At 39.6% G+C, this 13,454-nt stretch overlaps 1 protein-coding gene across 2 annotated transcripts in view; it reads left to right on the forward strand.

The window, feature by feature from the left end:
- The window catches only part of CPNE8 (copine 8), a 108,724-nt gene that overhangs the window by 60,680 nt on the left and 34,590 nt on the right, over window positions 1-13,454 (forward strand). For both annotated transcript variants that reach the window (XM_075709156.1, XM_075709165.1), the window contains one exon: window positions 5,448-5,523. In XM_075709156.1, coding sequence (XP_075565271.1) covers window positions 5,448-5,523 — 76 coding nt within the window. The remainder of the gene's footprint in view (window positions 1-5,447; window positions 5,524-13,454) is intronic.

The following is a 13,454-nucleotide window of genomic DNA, read 5'->3' on the forward strand; positions in this document are numbered from 1 at the left end:
TTGCAACATAAAAGCTACCTATTAATTATCATAATTTCAGATTGGGTTTGAATGTTCATTTCCATGCCTGTCTTCATGAAAACATTGTTGTAAATGCTAGAGTTGGAAGACCTGGGTTTTAAATAACTCCATTGCTAGAAAGAGGATGGCGGAATATACATGGAATTTCTGTTGCTAAATTCAAGAGGAGCAATCTGTTATTATTCAAGCTTGCTCTCTGTACTGAGTGTACTTTTTTTTCTGAAGAAATTAGCATTTCAAATTGCCTTTATTTTGACAAACAAGATAGAATTATTTTATTATCGGACTGGATTGATACCTCTTGTTCCTTTAGAAAAGTTTGAGTGTGTATCTTAATACTTTGGTTAGAAACTGTACACATAAATAATGGTACTAGAACTTGTATATAATATAAGAATACGTTGATTTCTATTTATCTTTGAGTTGGTCTGTCTTAATTATTTCCTATTAATCTTAATTCATATTTTTAAATATATGGATATGCACTTAACATTTGGATTTTTAAGTGTATTATTTATTTTACAGTAATGTCTCTAATATTGCTAATGCAATTTGCTTCTAGTATTGTAGCTAATGATATTGTGCTTCTGAGGCCCAATAGATCTTGTAATCATAATAGGCAAATTTGTCCTGTGCTGCCATTCATTTCCTTGCTGACAAGGTCTAAAACCAGTTTCAGCTTTCTCAGCTTATACTTTTGTCTTTTTGCTTCCATCATGAAGCCTGTTGATTTATAAGCATTCTTATCACATGTTTACGCCCTATAAATACCTGCTAGTGCAAATTCATCCTTCTTGATTAGATATTCCCTGGAGTGACAGAATAACATGTTGTGGCAATTAAAAATACAAGGATTTAAATTAACAAAGCCATATTAGCACAAAACCGCTGCATCACTGTAACAATGAATTTTTATTAACATCCTCTGTTCCTCACTTAGATTTGCCATATCCTTAAAGATGTGATATATTTACACTTTTGTGTATAAACTACAACATTTTTTGAAAATAATTTTTTAAAAAATTAAATTATACTGCCAAGTTAATAAAAAGTAAAGATTATATTTTATTAAGGTATCAAACCCCATGTGCTGTCCCATTTCATCCAAATCTGAAACTGAAGTGTGGTAAAAATAATAGGAAGAAATCTGAAAAATAATATTGTATAGCTGCAATTCTGAGTGAAATCTTCAACATACTGTGGAATTCAGGCAATCACTAGCCTCTGCACTCTCCCAAGCAGTTTGAAAAATTACCTGCTTTTGCTCACATCCTGCTCTGAATACCTATACAATTAATATCTAAAAACAAAAAGTGAAGGATACTATTTATATATATTCCTTTTTATTCTAATTGTATGATTTTCTTGCCTTTTGCTTTCTACCTTTTTTGAATTTAGAAGCAGGCAGAACGTCTTACCTGTTAAATTCCTCAGAAAGATGAGACAGCACTCATCTCATGTAACTTCAGACAATGTAAAAATCAGGCAACTGGATTGAACTAATCATTTAAGCTACTTCAGTAGCTTACAGGAGAAAATGGTCTGATTGAATCCTAACTGGAATAAATTGCCATTTGGTGGTGCCTATGACTTACTAGCGATCGTAGTAAGAACCTAAGTGCCTAATTTAACTTTGACATTGCCAAATGTATCTGAAGTGAATCCCATTCAAGAATTAGTCTATCAAATTTTGCTGCTGTTACTCAGTTTGTATTAATTTCCATTTTTGATGGACTCCTTGTTACAGGCAGTTGTTACACTAGCTGGTGACCTCACTAGGCTGAGTCTGTTTGCTCCAGAGATGTGCAGACTGGGCAGGAACAACCTTTGAAAGATCATCAGAGAGCCTGCTAGATAGCAAAGCAAATTACACAGAATATTGCAGGTTATTCTGCCGTCAGTAAGGCAGCATTACTGTGCATATACTTGATTTCTGAATCTTGACTTGACCTGACTCTGACTTCTTGAGTCTTGACGAGAGGTTTTTTTCTTTTTCCCCATCTGTGTTATCTGTGCTTTGGGAAAACGGCGCCAGGGTGCTTTGGGTTGAGCTTCTTACTGTCATTCATGAATTACATTAAGAGTAATTGTATATTCTTAGCTCTCATTTATTGTCAAACATCACTTAAAATCTCTTGACTAAAAGGTAACACAGGACCTTTGTAACATTAACACTATTAATTATTAAACATTTCTTTGTCTCAAACCAGTTTTTGCACAAAAATTGTCAAAATGTGAACCACTTGTTCTAATTAATACCTTTTATTTATTCTAAGAGCTGTAACAAACCCCAAAGTATTTGGTGCTATAAGAAGTCACAAAAGTTTTTGTTGCTTGGACAAGCCCAATTGTGTGAAACAAAGTGACTTTCTTTCTGTTGGGTGTCCTTATCAATTAAGTACTTGCGGACAGGTCTCACAGAAGGAAAAAATAAGATGATGTGCAACTTCATGTCAGCACATCAGCAATACTCTGATTTTTCTATTTCTCTGAGAGCTTTTTCACTAATTTCAGAGAAATTGTTACTTAGCCTACATGGTGCAAAAGCCTTGATGTTTATGATCTGTTATGCAGAATAAATGGTATTTTCTTGAATTTTAAAACTGTAAATATTACAATGCTAACCTAGGGCCACTGAAACATTTATCTGAGAATCTAAACACTGCAGGCGAGATTGTAAGTCTCAGATTCCAGGCTCTCTCACCTTATTTCTTGTCCTGCATCTTCATCCTCCTCCAGGTAGACAGTTGATTTTTAGATTATGGCACTTTTCACCTTACTCATTGATATATTTCTGGTGATGATTGTCCTTTCCTCCTTTTTTTTTTTTTCTGTTAGATTATTAAAAAAAAAAAAATTAATACACTTCTGAAAGTGATTTTCAGCACTTCAAAGCATAGTACCAAAAGTGGGAGATTTAGGGACATGTGATTCAAGTGATTACTTTATGTGCTAAGAGTCTCTGATTCAGGGTTCTGATATGCCACTCATGGACAAAAGTCCTTAAGTCTAGGAATATTTGGTGTTAGGAAGGCAAAGAGCGTAACTTCTTTGGATTCTCAGTCCAGAGACTAATAAGGAGATCCATTTGGTGAAGTGTGATCATGAATATTGGGAGCGACTGGTGTCTTGTTTTTCTTAACGAGTCACACTTCTGGCAAAGGCAAATGTTGTCCGACAGGCACTCATCTTTCAGAGCCAACCCAGTGGAAGGGCGTGCATCTGTCTGAATACTGAGCATTAAGATCCAGGTTGATGATCTTTTACGTGCAGAGAACTCTGAGACTGGTTATATATGCCCATACCTTTTTAACATGATTAGTCAGAGGAATGCTATCTTTCTAGCTCAGTTCTTATCAGTCTTTGTATATTGCTACAAGGAAAGGAGACTTTCCAATGTCTCTTAGAATTAAGGAAACCATTACTTTTGAGCAGTACAGATTTTTTTTTTTCCCCAGAGGCAACCCTGTCTGGAATTGCTTACATTTCCTCTGTTTGCTATAGCGTGTTTGTAGGTAGTCACTGAGCTATTGTTTGAATTTCTGTCTTTGAAATATACAGGCTGACTTGAAAATTTAAGGTAAGAACTGTTTATGAAAGGGTAAGATTCCTCTTGAACCAAGGTGCATTTTTCTCCAGTGCCATGGTTACCTAAGGTTAAATACACCTTTATGTGCTACAGCCCAAATAGAACTCAAAGTCCATAGCCTGTATGGATGGCTTCCTCTGTTCCCCTGGTTAAATAGTCATTGCAATCTGGAGAGCATGTAGTCAAAGGAGTTGATACCTTCAAAATGTGTTTCTTAAGAGAAGTCTTTGTCTGTCTCAGAAGCAATTTCCTGATCCCCAGACTGGAAGGGGGGGTGTTTCATGAGAGGTGGTCCCTTCTGAATCTGAGTAATGGGGAATATCTTCACCATACATTATTTCTCAAACTTTCTTAGAGGATGCTTTGCTTATTTCATGTGCATTAGCATGATACCTGGACCTTTTAATTATTTGTTTTACATATTTTGTGAATTCATGCTGGTTTTGGAAAGTGAGATTTATATTTGGGGTTTGGTTTTTCTAATTTCATTATGAATAAATCAAGACAGACATTTCATGTCGCTATGGATGGTTTCCATTTTTCCTCTTTTTGCAACATTCAGATTTATTTGAATTTGCTCTTAATATTCATAGCTAAATTAGAAGAGTGCTGTATTTCTTACAAACAAATTTTACAAGTAACAGAGTAATAAAATTTTGACTTTCTTTTCTAGTTTACCATTGGAGAGAAGGTAGAAAAGTTAGTTTCATAGCTCACCAGATGTGGAGGCAGAGTGTAGAGGAGATACAATGCCTTGTTAAGGAACAACTGTGAAAACAGAGGGAGACGGGGGGCAGGGGGGAATGGGAGTTGGAGCAGCAGTGAGAAAAGTTCAGCTGGGAAGAGTGGAGAAAGGGGACAGTTCTTGTGACTGCTGGGAGTTGCGTAGCCAGCTGTTAGGCATTCACTGCTGTAGTTGTTTCCATTCCAGGTACCTGTCTGAGATACGAACCTGCAGTTCAGTCACTTCTGACAGCCCTGTGGTTTTTGTGCCCCAGCTCCCTGACCCAGCTGCCTTTCTCAGTGATGCTTCATCCACTACGCTCCATCTGGCCACCCTGCTCACAGTGGCTCCTTGGCAGCATGCCATCCCCTGGTTAAGAGCTGACAAAGCAGTTTTCAAAACATGGGTGACAGCACAGGAGTGTCAAATGTATTCTTGGAGCAGCAATAGAATTTAGAAAGCAAAAGCTTGATAACCACTGCTTTAGTGTTAGGTTAAGATCTGCTTTCCAGTGGTGTCTAATACCATAAGCTGAGGAGCCTCAGTGGATTGCTTTTCTCCTCCCAGGTTGGGAAGACATAGCAGCTGAAGTAAGCTCTGGGTCTTCCCCTTAAAAGTGCCATTCAGTGTCACATTACACAAATTGGTGGGGCTGGTCTTTTCTGGTTTAAGTTACTCCTTTCACACTCTCAATACCCCCCTTTCTCTCGCATAGGCTTGCATGCAGTTCAGAGTCTGTGATGCCAGTGGCCACCCAGTGAGAAAACAGTGGTAGTCTTTGATAGCCCACTCTGTTTTTTCAGATTCTGTAAGCTTACATTGGGGTCAGATCACTAATTTACAACCTAGTCCTCATTGTGCAGCTAAGTTAAGCAGAAGCCATCAGAAAGATTTAAGCTAATACTTTTCATCTCTAAATTTTTATTACTAATGAAGTGAGCATACAACACACAAAATAAAGATTTTTAAGCAAATTGTATCTTTTGCCATTGCTCCTTTCTTGGGCGTCGGTTCATATTGGCTGTGCTTCTCTTTTTTGTAAATAGATGTAATACATGTTTAAATTACTAAATGCTGTGCATTTGATTTAAAAAGTTTTTTTTTTTAATACAGCCATGATTTCATCGGAGAATTCACAACAAGTTACAGAGAGTTGTCGAGAGGACAATCTCAGTTCAACGTGTATGAGGTAAGTATTGTATTTACTCACTTTCAGGAAATAAATTAGAACACTTACAATGTTTTTGTGGCAAACTGATCAAATCTGCACAGTTCTTGTCAAAATCAAACTTTGGAATTATTTCAAATTTCTCCTTTTATGAGAATCTAAAAGTGTTGCTTCATAAGAGCACAAGTCTTACGAGGAGCGGCTGAGGGAACTGGGATTGTTTAGCCTGGAGAAGAGGAGGCTGAGGGGAGACCTTATCGCTCTCTACAACCACCTGAAAGGAGGCTGTAGTGAGGTGGGTGTTGGTCTCTTCTCCCAAGTTACAAGTGATAGGAAATGGCCTCAAGTTGTGCCAGGACAGGTTTAGATTGGATATTAGGAAAAATTTCTTCACCAAAAGGGCTGTCAAGCACTGGAACCAGCTGCCCAGGGAAGCGATTGAGTCCCCATCCCTGGAGATATTTAAAAGCCGTGTAGATGTGGTGCTTAGGGACATGGTTTAGTGGTGGACTTAGCAGTGCTATCTTAATGGTTGGACCTGATGATCTTAAAGATCTTTTCCAACCTAAACGGTTCTATGATTCTATAAAAAGATTTAAAGACAAGTAGGTATGTGTGCATGTGTATGCACGCTGGGCTGTGATAGGGCAAGAAGAGCACTTCAAGCAGCTGGGTTGGTATGACATAACTTGGAACAAATACTGGGTTACCCCCATTTGTGTATGAACAATTTATCATTTATTTCTCCTTTTGCCAGCTGTTACATGCATTGTATGCTATTTTCTCCTATACAAAGAATATCTGGCGATTCCTCCATCGGATACAGTCACATGCCTTTGATCTTAAGTGCAGACTTTAGAATCTCTAGAGTTTTGATGCAGGGCCTACAAGTGACAGAGAATTTAGCTTACTGTATTGGGTTTGCATGGCAAGGTTTTGTAGCAGGGCAGCTACAAGAGTGGCTTCTGTGAGAAGCTGCTAGAAGCTTCCCCTGTGTCTGATAAAGCCAATGCCAGCCGGCTCCAAGATGGACCTGCCGCTTGCCAAAGCCGAGCCCATCAGCAACAGTGGTAGCGCCTCTGGGATAACATATTTAGGAAGGGGGAAAAAAAAAACCAAACCAAAACAAAGCACTGGGACACAAGTTGGAGCTGGAGTGAGGAGTGGGAATATGCAGGAGAAACAACCCTGCAGACACCAAGGTCAGTGAAGAAGGAGGGCAGGAGGTGCTCCAGGCACCGGAGCAGAGACTCCCCTGCAGCCCCTGGTGCAGCCCCTGGTGAGGCAGCTGTGCCCCTGCACCCATGGAGCTCCACGGGGGAGCAGATCTCCACCTGCAGCCCAGGGAGGACCCCACGCCGGAGCAGGGGGATGTGCCCAAAGGAGGCTGTGACCCCATGGGAAGCCCACGCTGGAGCAGGCTCCTGGCAGGAGCTGTGGCCCTGTGGAGAGAGGAGCCCAGGCTGGAGCAGGTTTGCTGGCAGGATTTGTGACCCCGTGGGGGACCCACGCTGGAGTAGTCTGCTCCTGAAGGACTGCACCCCATGGAAGGGACCCACGCTGGAGCAGTGTGTGAAGAACTGCAGCCCATGGGAAGGACCCATGTTGGAGAAGTTCATGGAGGACTGTCTCCCATGGGAGGGACCCCACCCTGGAGCAGGGGAAGAGTGTGAGGAGTCCTCCCCTGAGGAGGAAGGAGCAGCAGAGACAACATGTGATGAACTGACCGCAACCCCCATTCCCTGTCCCCTGTGCCACTGGGGGGAAGGAGGTAGAGAAAATCAGTATTGAAGTTGAGCCTGGGAAGAAGGGAGGGGTGGGGGGGAGGAGTTTTAAGATTTGGGTTTTATTTCTCATTACCCTACTCAGTTTTGATTGGCAATAAATTAAACTGATTTTCCCCAAGTCGAGTCTGTTTTGCCCATGGTGGTAATTGCTGAGTGATCTCCCTGTCCCTGTGAGTTTTTTTGTTATCTTTTCTCTCCCCTGTCCAGCTGAGGGGAGTGATAGAGCAGCTTTGGTGGGCACCTGGCGCCCAGCCAGGGTCAACCCACTGTACTTACTTAATGGTAGGGTTTTTCATGTGGTCAGTTACCATCTTTGCTTAAAAATTTGCATCTCGTGTCCAGTTTAGGATTCATACATCTGCCAGGTACTGGGATTGACAGGCAGTTATCAGTTCAATTATAAAGTTTTATATTGTTAGATGACTTCTAACTGTGGTAAGACCTTATCATGCATTGTAGGTGAATGCATCCACATTCCTTCTTAGTCTTCTTTCTCTTCTCTTTTCTCCTCAGGACCCTGTGGCAAAAATTGTGCAGGCTTGTTTATTTCCGATCTAATCAATCCCTAGTTTAAGACTACTTTCTTAATCTAGTCTGAGATTATTGGGATTTGCAAAAAGTAAACTACTTTTTCCCCAAGATCAAAGTTTACTGAATCTTCAAAATATGCTGTAATTTATTCTCAGAAGCAATCAGTGAGTTTGTGCAAACAAAAATTGAGATGCACAAACTTGAAATGTCATAAAGGGGCTCATTTTTGGCATTTTTTTTCTTTTTTGGTAAGGTCCCTTTAAAAATCCCAGATTTGAGCACAAAAAAATGACTGGAAAAAAAGAAGTCTAAGCATTAAGACTCCTGCGTTAAAACTTCATTTTTAAATTAATATTCTAGAAGAATCTCAGTCTGGAATGAGAAATGTATTATGAAATTTCAGAATGTGTTAAATAAGGAGAGGCAACAGGAGGAAAAGATTTAAGATTCATTTTGTCACTGAGATAAGGTGTCAACTTACAGAGTCTTCCTGAGGAAAGACGTTACAACTCCAGCTTATGTTTTAATAGATAGAAGAAAATTCATTTTCAGTTTTGAGTCCCCATTATTTTTATGCATAACTTAGATCACTTCAGCTTTATCTTCAGTAGGTAACAGTGTGTAGTGCTGTAACTTCAAATACTGTGAATGTGCTCCCCAGCCAGAAGCAGTACAGGTGAGTTAGAGTTATGCTGCATCTGATCTAGTAAGTTCTGCCTGGGTTGTCTTAGTCTAATGATCAGTTCTGGTGCTGATATCACATGGTTATCCTCCTTTTAGGACCAGAGGTAGGAAGTCTACCTACACTATGCTGTGTACGTATACTGGCTTGTCTGGGTCTGTGTCAAGTGTCTGCACTGTATTGCATCAGGTACTTGGTGTTGTCTTCCAGAATTCCTGTAAAAGGAATTAGTTTCTTTCCTGTGGTAAAACAATGTGGAGTGTTTCAAGTTCCACCTCCTTTTTGTGTGTGTATGTACGTACATACGTACACAAACGCCGGGAAGTGTTACGCCTAATTTAGGTGATACAGGTAATAGGCAACTAAGTCTAGTTGCCCAGTTGCCCAGTGTTTCCTTTTACCATTCCTTTTTCACCCAGCAGTAGCCTAGTGCTTAGGTACACAACAGTACCTAAGCATCTAATTCACCATTCTGATGATAGGCATTCTTGATGCACTTGCACAAAACCCCACAGCTGATCATGGTACTGATGTGGTGGTGGTGTTTGGGAACAGGCAGCCTACTTAATTAGAGCAGCGTTACCATAAAGAGATACTCCCTGCAAGGGCTCAAGAGTAGCAGTTTTCACATGGAAATAATGCATGTATTCCAGGCACTGGTATATTCCCCTGTGTGAAAATACATGCTATTGCATTTTCATATATATATGTGTATGTCCAGCCATTTGTGTTAAAGCTTTTTAGCACCCTCCATTTCACTTCATTTCATTTTCATGCTCGTAGACAAAGTGTATGGATTGTGGCAGATACTTTCAGTTTCTCTAAGGTGAAGTGCTGAATCTGTAGGTCTTTCATAGCCTCCCTTACTGAGATTTGCAAAGAACCTTCTTTGTTTTATCTTTAACTTCACTCTTTTGTCTTTCTCAGTCAACTCTGTTCTCATTTTTGCTGTCTTTCATTTCTGGCTATAAGCATTCATACAACACAAGAAAACTACTGTTTAGACAAGGTACAGTCTGTGCTGTGTTTATTGTCCTAAGGTGTTTATACACTGGGAATACAGGAACCTTAGAAGAGTCTGAGTATGAAGTTCACACTCAGTGCTTCAGATCACAGAGTCATGAGCCCAAAAAACTGTGTGTTATTGGTAGACTTTTTTGGTGTGCATTTTTTTTTATGATTTTCAGACAGCGTATCTGTCTGATAACTCTTTGACAGATCCTTTATAAAAATAAACTGATTATAAAATACAAGGTCTTTTGTCCCTTTCAGAGTTTATAAATAGTCAAACACAGGAATGGTCCAGTTTTTGAGTTTAGTTGTGTTTTCCTGTCTTTCACATTGAAGAGGCTATAGTCTCCTCTCTAATGAACTTACAAAATGTTTGTATCCATTGAGTAATGAACATAACCCAGGAAAATACAGCATCTGCCAAAGTGCCTAAGGGAAAGATAGGAAAGGTGACTGCATCCTACTAGAAATTGCCTTCATTTTGCCTTGTTTCTTGGAGCCTTGCTCTTTTGGGTTAGACCTTGACTCTTATCCTCATGCAATAGATTGCTGTCATCACACCACAGTACAAATGCCCATTCCTAGGTCTGATTACCAGCAGGATTATTCTAGTTAAAAGCAGCCCTGTCTTGGAAAATGTCATCATACACAGAGCCCTCCTGCTCTCTAAAAGTTCTGGTAGCATAAAATGGGTCCTCTTAACTGCATCGGCAGTTTCAACCCTTGTCTTATGTAATACAGACCAAGTATAGGAACTGAAGAAAAAATAAGGCACTTAGGACTTTTTTCCCCTGTTGTTTTGGAAGTCCTTAAAAGTATTTCTTCTTTCTTGTATTGTGGAACTCCTTCCCAGCTTCTACCTGGGACATTGTGTGTGATATTTTTCTTGGTATTTCTTTAGTGAGTCTGTCCTTGATCGCCAGTGTTACCAGAAGCAAAGATTTTTATCTTATCCCTCCCTCCCTGCCTTCCCCAGGGGAAAGTAACATCTAAGGCTCCCAAACATCAACAATGGTCATATGTGCCATCTGAAAAAACAGGAATAGTTTTTTCCACCAAATCTCCTTTTAATGTAGTGCTGTTAGTATGAGCATCTCCTCTTTCAAATTAGCAGCTAATTTGCCTTCAAATTATACTGCAGGTAATACAGGCACTTCTGCTATGCGATGCCACCTGGTGACTTGTGGATTCATATGGGCTGTAGTTGCTTTTGGGATGCTTCCGTAACTAGCTGTCTTGAGGACTGTGGTTCTATTCCCTCTTTGTCCATTCTGGTAGGAGAGCCTATTCCTGAGTTTAGACTTGCATATGTGTCCAGATTGGTGAAACTCCTGACCAGCCTGTCTGCAAGATCTTCATTGACACAATCTTATTCCCATGATCAGAACTTCTTTCAGTTCTGCTTCTCCCAAGGGTGATTCAGATGTAAGACAAATCGAGTTAATTAGTGATGGTTATCCTGGTAGACAGTTTAATTTCAAGACCTCTTATGTCCCTCAGAATACATACTTAAGACCTTCTTCTGGGTTTTAGGCATGCTTTTTGAAGGATTTAGGTCAGCTTCTGTATTTGTACCATGAGTTCCAGAATCATGCAGTTAGCACACACAGTGTCTCTCAGAACTGAAATGCGTTTTTTCTTCCTCATGGAAAAATATTCTTGCTGATAATGAGAAGACAAGCCTATGTGACTATAGCCTGTTTTTTTTTTTTTTTCTTTGTGGTGTGCAGTTATTCCTTGTAATTAAAGTATTCCTTTAATTGGTCTCAGACTGCTGCCATCAGACTTCAGTATTTTGTAAAATTTCATATTCCTAATATAGGTGATCACAAATATGATGGTTTAGGCAAGCACTAATGCAAGGTAGGGAAGGAGGGTGCTCCAATTATGTGCTGCACTTTTATTTTGAAGATGAGCAAAGGTGCTGCTGTGCAAAGCAGGACAAAGATAACTGAAAGCCATGGGGATTTTTTCTTATTTAGATCCAAGATCAACCCCAGAGTTACTGTAATTTACAGCAGTTTCCTATGGATAGTGTCACAGCACAGATTACTGTCTGCAGTGAAAATGTCCTCTCCTGTTGTATCACTGACATGACTCCTACCCTACCAGGAATATTCTGTCATAACATCTTAAGTCATTTTGCAGTTTCTTAAATATAGTATCAATATCTTACTCCCAGCAATAGCATACATTTCCTGAGCATCTCATGTTTGCCTCCACACATTGCAATCCTCCGTACTTTGGTACTGCTTCTACGTGATCAGTCTGTGCAATATCAGAACAAAAGAGACTGAACAAATTATTTTTTAATTGTTTTGCATTTACAAACTGACCCAAGGCAGGTAGAGAAATTTGTGTTTGAGTGGGTGTCCCATATTTTCAGATTACTGCTATAACAATATATAACATTGCTATATATACAACATTGCTGTAACAAGCTCTTTTCAATTGACGTTTTTTTAATATGTAAGAGTTTATGTAGCTTTCTATGTTACTGCAGGGGTGTAAGACTTTCAGAGGCTAAAAAATGTTGTTTTATTTATAAACTTATCTGAAATTTGAGGGAAAAAACCACGTAAGTATTATAATAATTATAGTACCTGGAATTAGAGGAGAGAGACAAGCTGTGATTTAATTCATCTTTGACCCCAAGTAGATGCCTTGTTTCCCATGATATTTCACTCCGAGCTCTAGTGCATTTCCTAGCAATTCCTAAAGAAGCCAATTGTCATGGTACGTGAAGCAGAAGGTTCAGATGAATCTCCTTTTTGGCATTTAATGACTGCTAGCAAGAAATATGCTGCTAACTCAGGCCTAACCGCTGGATTCTGGAGAGTTGTGAATGGAGAGCCACAGGGCAGGCAGGCAGTCTGTTACCTTCATTTTCCTCTTCTGGGTAATTGTCAGCAGCAACAAGAATTACTGCATTGGTTATAAACCACCATTACACAGATTTAATCCATTGCTCACCAGTCAAGACACTGTTAATAGGAGGGGCAGGGGTTATCTGGGGTTTTTTAAGTGTTAAAGGGCTTATGTATGTGTAAGGCAGTAAAAGCTTTGAAGAATACTTACCAGATAACTGTGTGGCATACTGGAGGGAAAGAGTCACTCTCGTTCAGCCTGTTTGGGAAGACCTTCAATGATAGTTATCTCTTTCTGCGTACATTTTACAGCTGTTCTGTGTTGTGCAGGGAACATGATCTTTAAATGTAATTTCATTTTGGTGTGGGGGAGAGAATTTTTGGAAGACATGTATTACTATTTTTCCCATTTTCAGGCAAAATTGTTTAAATATTTTATAGCAGTTAAGTGACAAAGATTTCAATTGCCAATGTTTTCATTCCTTGTCATTCACAGAACATCTGTGAGCAGTTTGCAGTAAAACTTGGCAGTAAGCCACAAAGATTTGAGTTTCCTAGTTATATATGAGATAGTTGATCAACCTAATTAACAAAATAATGTTTTGCTTCCAATTTCACGTGCACTTTTGAAAAAAGCAGGAGTACATTTTAATGTGTATGTAAAGAAACTGTCTGAGGCTTGCCTTTGAATGTGTAGGTATTCAGAAGGAAAACAATTTTTATTGGTAGCTACAGTGAGAAATTGTATAGGTGTGGGTTCAAGACATTCAAGAGAAGTGTTTAATGCTTTGTAGTCCAGTTCCGTGAAGATTCTTGTGTATGGGGAGTGCATTGAGCCCCCACAACTCCTGTATGCCAGTCAGGTGGTGGTCTGTGCCATTTTCATGACATTACTGACTAGTTTCTGTTCTGGCACCATATGATCTGTTCCCTCAACTGCTCCTCCTGTCAGCCAGATCCTGTCATTGCACCAAATACAGAAACTAGGAGTAGAACAACTCTCATATTTCTCAGATAATACGGAGAAGACAGAAACAGATTAACTGGAATGTGAAGAGGTGCATTGTGAGTTGA

The sequence above is a fragment of the Pelecanus crispus genome, chromosome 1 (genome assembly GCF_030463565.1).
Source record: "Pelecanus crispus isolate bPelCri1 chromosome 1, bPelCri1.pri, whole genome shotgun sequence".
Lineage (NCBI taxonomy): Eukaryota > Metazoa > Chordata > Aves > Pelecaniformes > Pelecanidae > Pelecanus > Pelecanus crispus.